The sequence below is a fragment of the Apis cerana genome, linkage group LG13, assembly GCF_029169275.1.
Source record: "Apis cerana isolate GH-2021 linkage group LG13, AcerK_1.0, whole genome shotgun sequence".
In the NCBI taxonomy this organism is placed as follows: domain Eukaryota; kingdom Metazoa; phylum Arthropoda; class Insecta; order Hymenoptera; family Apidae; genus Apis; species Apis cerana.
Genome location: NC_083864.1, coordinates 3,891,650 through 3,906,983, shown reverse-complemented (window position 1 = coordinate 3,906,983; position 15,334 = coordinate 3,891,650). Strand labels below are relative to the sequence as shown.

Sequence of the window (15,334 nt, the reverse complement as noted above, 5' to 3'; positions counted from 1 at the left end):
ATTAAACAAATTATATTGATTGTTTGAATTTTAATAATAATTTAAAATAAATGAATTAAATATGTAACACAACAAATAAATAGATTTATATATTATATAAATCTTTTCCTATTTTTGAATATATTTTTATTTTGAACATTACTACTTACATTGTACTATCCTCTATATTATATCAATATTTTAAGGTGTGCTGGATTGGAGAGTTTGCAATTCGTTTCACTAATAGATTCGTACAAGAATTCCATATTCCATTTTATATATATATATATATATATATGTATATATAATATATAATTAAATATATAAATATATATATAGTATATATCTTAATGTTGTTTCATCAATTTGGATTTATATAAAGCTATTGTAATAATTATGTAATGATTATTAAACAATTAAGATAATATACTGATAAACCAAGCAACGTATATTGGTGAATTAACGATTTTTAATAACCACGTGTTAAGAAAAATTAGTGATTCATACCGATTCATTCATTAATTAACATTAAGTGTTAGTGTTAAAAAATGAATTTAAATTTAATTGCAGCAACATGTGAAGGAATGGGTATTGGTGTAAAAGGAACATTACCATGGAAACTCAAGTAGAAAAATAACGAATATATCATAAATTAAATATAAATAACGCATTTTAATCTATTTGTTATTAAATGATTGTAGAAGTGAATTGGCATTTTTTACATCTATGACTATGAATACGAAAAACGCAAACAAAAGAAATGTTGTACTGATGGGACGTAGAACATGGGAATCTATTCCAAAAGAACATAAGCCTTTGAAAAATCGAATAAACATTATTTTAACATCACAATCTTTGTAAGACTTATTTTTATAATAAAATATTATAATAATAAAATTATAATAAAATGAGAAAAATAATAAATATAATAAGAAAATCATTAAAAATATTTAGGGATTATGGGAATGATGTGATTGTATGTAAAAGTATTCCACATGCTTTTGAAGTTATTGAAAAAATTAAAGATCGAATTGAAAATATATGGGTAATGGGAGGAAGTTCCGTATACAAGGTGCGTTGTTTATACAAAATTAATGAGAATTTTTTAATTATAATTTAAATTTAATCGCAGGCAGCAATGGAATCTCCAAATTTTTATCGATTATATTTGACAAGAATAAAAAAATATTTTGAGTGTGATACATTTTTTCCAACTATCCCTAATGATTTTGTTTTAACAGAGTAAGTTCTTTACATAATAATATCATTATAAAATTACTTTCCTTTTTTCTTTTTTTTTTCTTTTTTTTTTTTTTTTTTTAGAGATCCAAACATACCACAAGGAATTCAAGAAGAAAATGATATACAATTCGTATATGAAGTATATAAAAAACAATAGATTTTTCATTTGGTTTCAAAATAACATTTTTCAAATATTATAACATTTTTAATTTTACAATAAAAATAATTAATTATAAACAATATTTTCTTCAATACTTTATTATTGACAAAAGATATTTCTTAAAAATTTATAACTGCATATAGAATTGTATTAAATGAAATATAATTTTTTAGCCTGGGGGCCAATGCATTTGGCGACCACCAAGAACATGTATATGCAAATGATATACTGATTGTGCACCATGTTTACCATCGTTGATAACCAAACGAAAACCATTATCGAGGCCTTGTTGCTTCGCCACTTTACGGGCAATAAGCATTAAATGTCCCAACAAAGCTTCGTCCGCATCTTCGGCTTTTGAAAGTTGTGAAATTGGTTTTCGTGGAATTACTAGAAAATGCACTGGTGCTTGAGCATTTATATCTTGAAATGCAACGCACTAAAATATTAAAAAATTTTTTCTTAGAATCTTAACAAGGATATAAATTATATAAGAATATTTCAAATTTTACGTATTCATAGCATTTACAAAAAAAAAAAAATTTTAAATATTGAATTATTATTCAAAGGAATGTAGTTACAAGATATTCAAAAATTGAGATTTGAAAATGTAATGATAAATTATTTAATAATAAAATATAAAATATAAAAAAAGAAAATTGTCATGGAAACACAACAAAATATATAACCTTACTTACATTTTGTAATAAAATGAAAATAAAACATTTGAAATTTAAAAATAATTTTTAAATAATTCGATTCATTTTACCTTATCATCTTCATAAATGAAATTACAAGGTATTTCTTTACGAAGTATCTTCCCGAAAATAGTATCTCCCGTAGGAGCTGCAACTTGGGCTTTTTCCACTTCGGTCGCCATTTTTCTCCAACATGAAGAACGATTTAATAGATTGGTATTGATATATAGTAATTGTTTAAATGAAGTTATCCCGAGATTTAAAAACAATCTCATTTCGAGCGGATTCAATATATTTTGGTCTACAAAATTAACATATGACTATCACAAATTCATTACTAATTGTTGTATAATAAAAAAGCTGCAATGTTCAAGATGCTAAGTCACGAATATTAAATGGCGGCCAATTTGAATCGATACAATGTTGCATCACGATATTATATTATCTGTTTCTCGATTTATAAAAGTATAAATTTTTTTAGCTTAATTTAATTTAACTTTGGTTTAAGAATAGTTTCGATATATAAAACTATAAAATCTTTATTTTGTTGTACAGTCTTTTTAAAGGTTTTTCACGTATTTTTACAAATTATGTATTTACTTAGATTTATATATATATATATATATATATATGTATATAAATATATACATATATATATATAAATATTATTCATATGATTTATATATACTAAAGATAAAATACATTTTACGTGCTATTATTTGTTTTACATACATATGGCAGTGTACTTTCTGGTTTTTTGTGGGAAATCCTATATCTTTCCAACGAATCTAACGGGTCAATAGGCCCCAGTCTTACAAGAATAATGCTACTTAATAATATGCTTATAATTAAGTTTAGCATTACATAGAAAATTAAGGCATAGGTTATGAATATTCCAACAACTTTGGAAGGCACACCTAATCAATCATTATACGAAATTGTTTTTGGTGCGCGAAGATGAATCCTATTTATTCTTATTAGAAAATATTTACTAGTTGAGAGGTATTATAACGTGAAAATGAAATAACGTGGAAATAAGAATAGATTCATCACGAAATCATGAAAATAGAAAATAGAAACGGAAATGCTATTTAGATATATTACTTAAATAAATATCAATAATGTCATTGTTACATACACAAATAATGGAAATTATACGATTATCTAAACAAAGCTTAGAAAGCTATTACTTACTGTACTATTTAACGACTATGTATACTTAAATTACGATGATCTTTCAAATGCAATAGCTATAGAATTTAAATATAACGATAGTTTCATAAACTGTAGTAAACGTATTTTGCAATTATAATTCCTTAATAAGAAAGGAATATTTATAAGCCGTACATAATTACGAGGATTCATATTCGTATATTATATTCATAATAAACTATACTATTTTCTAAAAAAAGAAAAGTACTATGATATTCTTACACTAAAAAAAAATAAAATAATATGCTTACGTATTTTTGGATACCGTAACATCAGTCTGCATTTAAAAAATTATCAAAGATGAAAAGAAAAAATACTCAAGAAAACTAATCATCACGAATCATCTTCAGCAAAATACCGATGTCTGAGAGCTTGAGCCGCGGTTAATCGTCTATGAGGATTAAAGGTAAGCATACCTTTAATTAAATCTAACCCATATTCATTGAGATCAGATATTATAGTTGCAAAAGATTTTGGTTGTCTATAAGGAAAAGCTGTCCAACTAAGAGATACATTTTCAGGCCATTCCCCCTGCGATGGAGTTCCAATTATTCTGTAAAGGAGGGATCAGTTCAATCAATTCAGTTCAAATCATTCTCTCCAAACAAATATCTTTCCAATATCTTTATTAACTTACTGGAAAATCCTGTCGAGTTGGTCACCTTCGCTCGTACCAGGAAATAGAGGTTCAAGTCTACTTAACTCTGCTAGAATGCATCCAACAGACCAAATATCAACAGGAGTTGCATAAGAGCAGCCTAAGAGGACTTCTGGAGCCCGATACCACTGTGTCACGACCTATAAAGTACAGTAATTTCTACGATTTAAATATTAGAACATAAAATTGTGAATAATTTATTGGATACGTATATATATTAACCTACCACAGAAGTCAACCTCATTTCAAAATCGTACGTTTTCGCTAAACCGAAATCTGCAATTTTTATTCTTCCTTCCCTGGTTACCAACAGATTTTGAGGTTTCAAGTCCCTGTGTATGATCCTATGACTGTGTAAAAATTCTACACCTCTGAGTATTTCCTTTGACATTTGTTTCACCACATGAGGAGGGATTCCTGTCTGCGAACAAGAGGACATGTAAGATGCTAGATCCCTTTCCACATGCTCGAACACAAGCCACAATGTCAATCCTCGATCCAATCTCTCCGACCTTCCATCGGCTGAAGGCAAGTGTAGATAATTCCCTTGACAAACGTCCAATAATCTTACCTGCATGCATAAATGTGAGTATAAATGCAAATAGAAACGGCATTACCGATCATAATGGAGAGACTTACAATGTGCGGATGCTCGAATCTTTCCAGTTGTTTCAAAGTGGCTATCTCTCTTAACGTGGACGTAGGTAGACCATCTGCCGTCAGCGGCACTCTAACTTTTTTCAAAGCTACGACTTGTCCCGTGTTCAAGTCTTTAGCTTTGTACACCGTGCCATAAGCGCCATTTCCGATCAAAGACAATTCCTGATACGATGCATCCTCGCCGATTATCGAAGTTTGAATTTGCACATCGCTGTCCGACTCTGACCTCTTGTTAGAACTACCGGATAATTCTTTCTGGCCACTGTACTTCATTTGTGCGATCGTTTCGAAACTGCCAAAGTGGCCTTCCTTCGAGGAACCAGCCGCTGCTACGTTTGCCGGCCCCTCCAAACTAGTTTGGCTCAATTGTTTCGCGGTTTCCAAAGATTCCCCGCCGATCTCGAATGGATTCGTTTCTGACGCGCTCCCCGGTATCACCTCTATCGTGTTCTCAGGTAACGAGGATGCCGCCGACAATTTCTCCACGCTCTCCAGTTCCTCCGTGCTCAAGTCATGTTCCTTCTCGGGTCTTCCCTCGATCGAGGCCTCGGAGAATTTCGATTTCTTAGGCGGCGTGGGGGATGAAAGATCTGGTCCGAGCTCTGAGCTCGGACGTCGAGATGTCCCGGCCATCACAACATTTCGACTTCTACCTGAAACGAAAAAGAAAACCAATGTTTCCTCTACATCGAGTTATAGACGGATATCTGGAAAAAACATGGCCCGGTAAATTTAGAGAGGGAATCTTTTGAATCGATGTTACACCTGTTCCATCAACAACGATACGCTCCATATTTCAATCCAAATTTCCTAATTATCGATACGTAAATATTAGTTCCGAATACGATATTAAGTCGTATACGTCGAACGTGAGACAATAATTGGATGCAAGAGAATATACACGAAACTGATATACTTGTAAGAAGACACTTGTGGCATTTTGAATGTTAAATATTAGTGATTCGTAAAAGTTTCATTAAAATTTTCGTACGCGGTAGTGTTGCACCGTCTGCTGTACGCAACATCTGCATCGACACCTGCGCTCGTATAATAGTCCCGAGCCTCGTCGTCGCTTTTCGAACATCTTGTAAATATAAGAAGGGTCTCTCGTTTCTCACCCCACCCCTTTTTTATTTTCCATCGCGCGGTAACGAATTTCCTCCGCGGTGAAAATTTCCTTACCTGCTTATTAGGGGGGAGATTCTTCCTCTTTCGAGAGCTCATCTTTATCTATCTATTTATTTACACTTTTAAAATTTTCCCAATGTAATGTAGTTTCGTTACAAAATCTTTTTTTTATCGTTAAGCAAATTTGCGAGGATAATGTTTGAAGAATAATAGTAGTTAGGGACGATCGCAGATAAAATGAGAGAAGAAAGACAAATATCCGTAAAACTTTATGTATTGTTGTAAACCGTTCGACTGTGTATACAGAATAATTAGACGTCATAAATACTAAATAATAAAGCTGAATGAAGATGTGATAGATAGTGGGAATGCGTAAAGAGATACGAAGAGATACCTACTTTACATTGCAGCACAGAGCGATAAAAGAAAAAAATTCAAATAGTGAATAAGTACGCGTCTAACGTAAGGGCCAAAAGAAGAGACAACAGTAGATATTTATCATTTCGTAATATTTACTTACATTTGGATTTTTTTCTTCTCTACAATATAGGATGTAATAAAAGTATACGTTATATTATCGTTTCGAAATTTAAAATATATAGCGTTTCGCTAGGGAATATTATTATTTTATCGTATCAGAATCACTCGTGGATAAAGCGTAAATTTACGTAAACGATAGCGTCTTTCACCCTTTTTTTGCTGACTTCGAAAAATTGTCAACACAACTAAGAATAAACATCATCTTTGTGGAAGGAGGAAGTTTCATAGTCGGGCTTCGACGTTTTGATTTAGTTTCTTTTATCAACTTCCTTTTGTGATAAGACCGTGTAAAAGAAGAAGAGAGAGAGAGAAAGAGAGAGAGAGAGAGAGAGAGAGAGAGAGAAAAAGGAATAAAGGAGAACAGAGGAACGAACACACATTTCATCACGTGAAACGATCGAAAAGTGAAACCCACCAAACTTTCTAACGCGAAAAACGAGTTGCTACAAGCTTCGTATTTTCTACAATCGTTTTCTATCGTTCTAACAAAAATATCGAGGGGAAAGAGATCGAGGTTGCGAGTAGGTAGGAAGGAAAGTAGCGTACGAGTTTTCGTGTAACACAATCTCCGTAGGACCACCTACGCAGTCCAGTCACGTGTTTCCAATGTATCTTTTCGTGAAGAATACAAGAAAACCGTTTTTCCAAGAAAAAAGAGATGGAACGAACCTGAGGAGAGACCCTCGAGAGAGAGAGAGAAGCCTTCTGCCTTCCCGTGCTTCGTCGTCGGGAAGCGAGAACAAGCGGAGGAATGCAAACGCGATGAACTTTTTCCGAGAATCACAAAAAGAAAAACTAGAACGTGTTGGTGGGCAGTGAAGGGAGCGATAACATTGGAAAGCGTCTCATCCGACTCGATAGAAGATAAGGGAACGAGACGAGTCGAAATGAAATGCAAAGAATGTAGAAAAGTAAATACTTTACTTACTTACTTACTTACTTACTTACTATCAAACTTTCTATTAATTCGTTGAAAGAAGAAGAAGAAAAAAAAAAGGAAAAAAACCGAATGGAACGGACGCAAGCGAGGTTTTTTTATACGAGCTTGTTTCACGTGGAGCGAAGATTTATATTGCTTATACAAATCGAAATCATTTTCTAACATCGATTACAACATCGATCCTCGGATTGCCCAACGATGTACTCTTCCGTATCTTCGATATTATGCTACACGCGTTACACTGTTTACGCGCTATGCGTTACGAGGCGATAATGATACGTAAATGTTGAAAGGAATTCTAGCATTTAAACGGGTGTTTAAAATCTCAAAGAAGAACCAGTTATATGAATGAAACGATCGGGCACGCGATGCCCGCGTAAACGAGGCCGTAATTTATCAACTGACCCATTATCGTATGTTACAATTCCTCCATATTATCTTAGCGTTTTAGCTTAAACGATGCAACGATTAAGTTTTTGGATTAAACTTGGGAAGGGGGAAAAAAAAATACCTGCAATCCAATGAACGATCGATGAATGGATTATCAGATACAGGTCAGGAAGTAATATAGATGTTAAGCAGAGATACTCTGGACTTTCAGTGAGACAGGAAACGGCGCATAGATAAAGTAAACACGAAGGCGCCAGTAGATTTCAGATTATTCATGGGGTTGACACTACTATCTGGCCGGGTCTTTCGTGTGACTAACACTTATATCCAGCCCTCCCATTCACTTCCATTTCTAAGCCGCATCGACCAATAAACAGAACGTTTCAAAACCTGTGTGTACGTGCGTGCGTACGTATATGTGTTGAAGTACAAGAATTACATAGCGCTACTATCGATCTGGAATTTAAAATTCGAATAACGAATAAAAATAGTCGGGATCTTGGATTGTTGACGGGAAAAGAGCGATTATTAATCGATGCGTATGTATATATATATATATATATATATATATATATATAGAGAAAGAGAGAGAGAGAGAAAGACAATCTCATTGAAACCAAGTAACACTTATTGATTTATCTTTTTACCATGACTAATCGATTCGTCGCAATGTGTGCAACGTGGTATCGTTCTATAAAAAAAAAAAGAAAAAAAAAATTTTGTTATGCATACGATAGATCTGAACATCGTGACGGGTACAAAAATTGAAGTAGGTATTACTACTACAGATAACGTATCCAAATATTTTCAAATTTTTCTACGATAAATTGAAATCGAGATAAGGAATCGATTAATAATAAGAACGAGGTACGAGACTTGAAAATTTTCCCGCGACTTTTTTTCAAATATCAATGGAATTAGCATTTCAAAACGCTTATGGTTATCATTCAAAGATAATTGGAACGAAATTCGAACGTTTTTCTATCCGAATTCAACGAGCTTTTGCAACGCGCAACCACGTGGTTGCATGTACACCGCGATTCGTAAACAAAAGAAGAACTCGAGGGGGATCCACCCCCGCCAGTAAGTGGTTGACTCTTGTCTTATCTTCACGTGTCGCGACATTCCACGTTCTCACGTTTCAGAGATACGGCTACCGTAACGTAACAAACGTTCTCACGATGAAAAATCTCAAAGTAACACCATCGAGAGAAGAGACTATCGGTGTTAATCGACGAGCAAACATCCCATCGATTTACCATTGGATTCTTTTCAATCTCGAATAATATCAAAGGAAAAAAGAAAAAGAAAGAAAGAAAAACACGCAACAAGTGCGTGTCGAGGCTATCCCGTTTATCGTAATATCGTGCGTGTAACGCAAAGGTGCGTGATCGCGTAATTCGAAAAGGTTATATACCGTTCCGTTCGGCGAAAAGGTGTATTCCGAAATGTATATACGTACGACGTACTGTCTGCTCCGGTGAGAGCGTGGTTTCTTCACTTACCCACCGGCTAGGTGCTGACCTCCCACGAGAGAAGTATGGAGCGACGGCAGCAGCGATGCGCTACGAAGAAAAACAGAGTGCGGTTCGGTTCCACGTGCCGGAAGCGGGTATTAACGAACGCTGCCTCGGTGCTGCACTCCCTCTCTCTTTCCGCCTCCTACGAGATGCGTGCACACGGACGCACAGAGTTTTGGCCTGCACGACAGAGGCACGAGACACAGCACGGGCAGGATGTGCACAGGAGAGAGACACTTACGGTTTGACGGCGTTGCACGAGGAGAAGCACGGCCGACCACTCGCGAGCGTAACCCAACGGCGACTCGACGAATCGTCGTGCAGCCCGAGCGACTGTGTGCCACTCGAAACTCGATGGTAAAAGCCAACTGCACTGTGGACCGACCTGAAAAGTACTGACACGACCGGCCACGGACACGCATACGGCCAGCAGACAGAGAGTTAGTCGTTGCCGAGCCCTCGAGGAAGTAGGCCCGACACTTTCGAGCGGACCTCGCATCGACCGCTACCGACAGCTGCCGTTCTGGCCCTTCCAATGCGCTCCTGCCGCCACGATCGGCCGCCTTATCCGTATGCACGCGGAGAGGGAGGCTATGGAATAGAGAGAGCCCCGAGAGAGACACGCTACTTCGACGCGTAGCGTCGCGCCGCGCCGCACCGCGCCACGCCGGCTACCGCTACGATGCGCGCCGGGGAACCCTTCAATTACCTATTGACAGGACGACAGTCTCCTCTTTCGATTTTATATCGCCGAGCCGAGCCGATATTAACTACGATCGTTCCCGGAAACGCGTTACGCTTCTATGTGTAATGCCTGTTATTCCAGGGTATACCGTGAATCATGCCCCTCTTATTCATCGAAATTTTCTATCTCCGCTCTATCTTCCTACGTATTTTTCGTTAATGAATCTTTCTCCCAGCGGGAAATTTTGAATCAATTGTCAAATTGTGATTTCTTAATGACGACGCTTCGCTCGGAACGAGGGGGAACGTTCCATTAGAATGGAATAGAATCTGGTGGAATATTTTCTCTTTCGTGTTTCCGATATTTATGGGATAATAAAAATCTTTACGATGGTTGTCGTTTGTTTCGACCGTATTTCGTTTGTCTTCGGGTTTCGTGAAAAGATCGCGGGAAAGGGACGGAGAGAGAAAGACAGAGGAGGGGGGGAGAGAAGGAGAAAGAGAGAAAGGAAGAAAGAAAGAAAAGGAGAGAGAGTGTTAGAGGGTCGCGGTAAGAGGAAGCGAGATCGTGAGAGAGAAACGAGATGGGAAGCAAACAAGAGAAAGAGAGGCGATCCTTCAGGATTCGTAAAATCACGATCCCTTGCGTTCAACGCATATGAAATCTCGCGTATGAGAGATTTGTCACGCTATCCGTGAAGGGAAACGAATATTCCGATGGCAGGGGGGAGGGAGAGGGGGAACAATCGATAGATTAAACTTTCCAGCCGGGGTCACTGTCACTTCGCGACACACGCGCGCCGATTAATCAAAGAAAACGCACCATAGTTAAATGTTTTCCGTCCGAGTTATCCCTCTAAACACGGTCCAACTGTCGAAAAACGACCAGCTTCCACCACGTGGTTCCAGTTTTTCACGTTAACTTGCCGATTGTCATCGTGACTGCGTATCGGCAGGTCGTTGTTCCTGACGGTGGCGCCAGCCCTCGTGAGGAGTCCCGGTTATCCGGCTATGTTTCTCTCTTCTCCACCGATCAGCGTCCGCTGCGCGTCCCGAAACATGAATGGAATGCTTCCTGCGACGGCCGATGTACGCGAGAGACGACGGCTCTCGAATGGAATGGGCCGGTAGACTCTCCAGCCCAGGGACGGACCATTATTGCCAGAGCCCTTCGTAGGGCGACCCAGCGACTGCCCATGGCCATCCACTTCCCAGGCGCCCCTTTCTTTCGCGCCCGAATTTCCGCAACGAAGGCTCGCAACGCGGTTGCATGCCACGAATAACGCACGTGCTTCGAATTCTAGAGGTGGGAGATAGTTGGATCGGGCGAGATTTTCGGATAAACCTTTTCAAGCTACAAGTGTCGTTCGAGTTTTTGCGCCCGTCGCTTTCCTATTTTGCCGCCACCGTTCCATTCCGGAAAAGTTTTCGGTCCTTCATCTCTGGCAAGCGAGGGATGCGGTACGGTATTTTTAAATCGATACGCTTGGAGCGTACTCGGAGCGGGGAGGGGGGCGAAACGTTTTTCTAATTAAGAGATATTCGGCGTCTCGTATTAAACGAGACGTTACTGGAAGCGTAAGTACAGAGGGAGGGAGAGAAGAAAGAAAATCATTTCGCGCATCTGCGTGTGACTAAGATCGTGCCGTGTGTATAACAGATTATGATTTTCATACACGTCACTGATTATTCACTAACGATTTGCGCTAACTTATTTCTAAGCCCGACGAGAGGCTTTCTGGAAATGATTACGTGATCACGCGAGACTATATCTCCTACTGTGAATCAATTATTCTAATAGCCAAGTTATTTAATCAAATTCCGAGCAAAGTTTTGTTAACAAGCGCATGATTAATTCGAAAGCTATAAAGTGAGACTCATTTTTTTTCTCGAACGTTGTACAAATTATTGAATAGAAAGATTATTAGATAAAATTAGATGAAAAAGAAGAAAAAGATAAAATTTACGATATTTTATTTTAAGGAAGAAACTTAGAAAAGGCAATAAAATCTAGATATGTTTAGTTAAATAAAGTACAACGGTATTAAAAACGAATAAGAATCGAGTTCCGTTATGTACGATATCCGATGTTAACCAATAGTTATGAAGTAACTATTGTCTCGTTTTATGGGCTGTTATTTGAGAAATATGCATAGAAAATTCTGGAAAAACTGAGAGATGTACTCGACACGTACGATGCGATATCCTATTATTTTTTTAGGAGAAAGGAAAGAACAAAATTATCGAAATTATCGAAAGTATCGAGCGTATAAAGGATTAATTGTTTTTCCTCTTATATCAATCTCCAAGTTCTATTTCAGCCAGCTGGAAACCGCGCACACCTGGTAAGCTCCTACAAAAGCCAGTGAACAATATTTTCGAGGCAAACAGAGGAACACAATGAAGTCGATTGTACAGCTACGAGGGAACTTCGGAATGCCAGGAAAAGTGTGCACTTCGGTTCCTTATCATCCGCGCTGCAACATTGTGCATATCGATCCTATCTCGATTCGTGTTGGTCGAATCGCTAAAAATAATCCTGACCTTTTAGGCGACCTTTAATAACTATCCTGCTAATCTGCGCAATAAAACAATTGACCGAATCGTTCGGCGGATTGAAACGCGATTACCATCGGGTCATGGCATACCCGACCGACAATTGGTTTCGAGGAACGGACGTACCTGCATACAACGTCTGTATCTACGATTAGAACGATCGACGGATATTCATTTGGATCGCAATCCAATTAGATCATATAAGAAGTAAGCTCAAATCCAAGCTTTGCGTTTCGTCGAAGATATAATATAATTTTGCAAAATTACGCGAAGAAAAGAAAGAAAAAAATGAATATCAAATAAAAAGACGAGAGGCGCGGTGTCATAACCGGTCAGGAGTACGATGAACCAACCATTCGCGACATAATCCTCGGAACGATAGAGGAATGGGACATAAAGTTGGCGCGCGTCGTTAATTACCACTTTCACCGAATATTACAGGTATTTGTGGGTTGCGGAAAAGGAAGGTTGGAATCAGGATTTGGCCACTGGTCTAACTATCTTGACGAGGACCTTATTCCGAGGATCTTCGACTGACGGCGTAGTTACCGGCTGTAGCATAATGCCTCTAGCCTCACCAAACTAGACGGCAGACTGGTTTTTGCCCAATTTAGATCCCCCATTGTTCGGTTCAGCTTGGAATGAAAATAGAGAATTGAACGTAGCCGTATCCTGTCCGCGTTGCATAGAAAAACACGGATAAAACGGCATATTAGCTGTTCTTGGGTCGGTATCCGATGCTACCTTGTATTTTCGTATCTCGTCTTTCCGATCGTTTCTTTTCTTGTGTTTCTTTCCTCCATGATATTTTACGAGGAAATGATTTTTCTTTCAATTGACACCAATTCTCAATATCTTCTCAATTCTTCGGAGAAGAATTAAAATATTAAAAGAAAATTTCAAGAATTACGATTTACGATCTTTGTAAATTTAAATCTATGGAAATTCGTATCATAATCAATCGTTTCTACGATCAATTTAAATTCTTATGAACTTAAAAATTTTTGAAAAATATATTCAAAAGTTTCGATATATACCGATTGAAAAAAACTGTAAATCAAATTATCTATCGAAGGAACCTGTTTTATCATCTTATGGAATATGGTGTTCTGAAATACCAATCGTACAAGAAATCAGAATGTTTCTTACCATCGCATAAATAAATTTTTATTTTTCAAATTCTTAAAACCTCTATTTATCATCCTCATATTTTAAATCACATCAAAAAAAATAATATAAAGATCAAATAATTAAATACTTAAAAATATTATTATAATACAAAAGACAATTCAAAAAGACTTTTTATTAATATTAAGAAACGTGATAAAAAAAATTTTGATACAAAAATAAAATATAAAAAAAAAATTTAATATGAAATAAAATGATATAGTAATAAATGATAAATAAAAAAAAGGATAATATAAAAATAATTAAATCTGAAAAATCTGAAAAATATAAAAAAGGAATTATTTAAAAAATAAAAATATAAATTAATAATAAATAAATATTTAAATTAACAAATATATAAATGAATAAACAAATAATTATTAGAAAGTAAAATGATTAAATAATATATTATAATTACAACAATATTAAATGTTGATAAAAAATAATTAAAAATTACTTTTATATTATAGTAATTTAAATGAAATATTACAATTTCGATCTATCCACGACGGAGGTTCGACGTGAAATAATTTCGAGTTCGAGGTTTGTATTTATACTTAAACATATTTATATGTAAAAGGTCGCGCTCGAAGATCGGCGGTAATTTACGTTCTTCGCCGGTGCTTCAAAATGACTTTTCGAATATAATGGTTAATAATTTAGCAATTTTTAGATTTTTTTACATTAATTTATGCATTTAACAATTCATTACGACAATAAATTTAATAATTAAAATATATTTTTACTAACTAAAATTAAATTTATCGTTTTAAAATATTAGTTTCCAATTTATATCTATGTTAAAATATTCTAATTATTATTTTACACAAAGGTGGATTAAATTAAATATTAAATGAATTTATATCGCTTAATAATTTAATATTTTTTAAATCTTTATTTTTGATTTAAGGCTTTAATAATATAATACGATAAATAAATATAATAATTGATACATCGATTTTATAAATTAAAATTAGATATGATTTACTTATAATTTTAAATGTTATTTTACGAGATTAATTTATTTAATTAATTAAACCAATTTGATTAATAGTGGTCAATCGAAATTTTAAATACAAGTTGTAATTTATGTTAAATTAAAATTTTATGTTATTCTAATATATATAACAATTTATAAATTTTTTGATATTTTATTAATATATAATAAATTTTTATATTTTTTTAAATGTTAAATTCTTTTCTTTACCATTATATTTTATGATAAAATTAATATTTTTACCAATAAATTTTACATCCCGCTAAATCGGTAACATTAAAAATAAAGGGATATAAATTGGTAAGGAGACTTTAAGCCTTCCGGATATAGAACAAGAAAATATCTTGAATATTAGATCCGTTCCATGCTTGGTGACTGAGACTTAAAATATAGAACTGATTTCTTGCATGATTGGCATTTCAGAAAACATAAAAATTTCCATAAATCTACAATTTAGTATTATGATTATTTTTTAAAAAAGAATTGCATTGGAAAGCAAAAGCACTACGCGATATATTTAAAATATATATAAATATTATATTAAAAATATCAAATAGTTTAATTAATATTTCTTCAATTCTTTATTTAAAAAACAATAAAAACTTTTCTGAATACTAGAAATTTAGCATATACATTATAAATTGTTATTTGGCATAAAATGACATAAAAATCAGAAATTTTCATAGATACATCTAACGAAATAAAACTGATTGATTATGATCGTATCATTAAATTTGAAAATATTAAGAGAATAAAATAACTAAAATAATAAAATTTAAACTATATCTAATTCTTCGAACCGA

General features: G+C 34.9%; 3 protein-coding genes across 14 annotated transcripts; 1 reads left to right on the top strand and 2 right to left on the bottom strand.

The window, feature by feature from the left end:
- The first annotated feature begins 190 nt into the window (after positions 1 to 190).
- Positions 191 to 1,461, top strand: LOC133667157 (dihydrofolate reductase). 2 transcript variants are annotated; one of them, XM_062083627.1, is made up of 5 exons: positions 191 to 604; positions 681 to 836; positions 934 to 1,051; positions 1,112 to 1,221; positions 1,303 to 1,461. In XM_062083627.1, the coding sequence occupies exons 1-5, from the start codon at positions 528 to 530 to the stop codon at positions 1,376 to 1,378; spliced, it is 537 nt and encodes a 178-aa protein (XP_061939611.1). In that variant the 5' UTR covers positions 191 to 527; the 3' UTR covers positions 1,379 to 1,461. The 2 variants fall into 2 exon arrangements, with proteins under 2 accessions (XP_061939611.1, XP_061939612.1); XM_062083628.1 differs by having other exon boundaries at positions 373 to 513.
- Positions 1,081 to 2,470, bottom strand: LOC107998847 (adenosine 5'-monophosphoramidase HINT1). The gene is made up of 2 exons (XM_017058360.3): positions 2,151 to 2,470; positions 1,081 to 1,820 (listed from the first exon to the last, which is right to left on the bottom strand). Exons 1-2 carry the CDS (start codon positions 2,352 to 2,354, stop codon positions 1,551 to 1,553), a joined length of 474 nt encoding a protein of 157 aa, XP_016913849.1. The 5' UTR covers positions 2,355 to 2,470; the 3' UTR covers positions 1,081 to 1,550.
- Positions 2,471 to 3,152: 682 nt separating this feature from the next.
- On the bottom strand, positions 3,153 to 10,971 carry LOC107998846 (cyclin-dependent kinase 4). 11 transcript variants are annotated; one of them, XM_028667206.2, is made up of 6 exons: positions 10,635 to 10,971; positions 9,070 to 9,172; positions 4,589 to 5,262; positions 4,176 to 4,520; positions 3,929 to 4,089; positions 3,153 to 3,844 (listed from the first exon to the last, which is right to left on the bottom strand). In XM_028667206.2, exons 1-6 carry the CDS (start codon positions 10,635 to 10,637, stop codon positions 3,625 to 3,627), a joined length of 1,506 nt encoding a protein of 501 aa, XP_028523007.1. In that variant the 5' UTR covers positions 10,638 to 10,971; the 3' UTR covers positions 3,153 to 3,624. The 11 variants fall into 11 exon arrangements, with proteins under 11 accessions (XP_028523007.1, XP_028523004.1, XP_028523005.1 ...); XM_028667203.2 differs by lacking the exon at positions 10,635 to 10,971 and adding an exon at positions 9,369 to 10,577; XM_028667204.2 differs by lacking the exon at positions 10,635 to 10,971 and adding an exon at positions 9,369 to 10,576 and having other exon boundaries at positions 4,589 to 5,258; positions 9,117 to 9,172.
- Between the last annotated feature and the right edge of the window lie 4,363 nt (positions 10,972 to 15,334).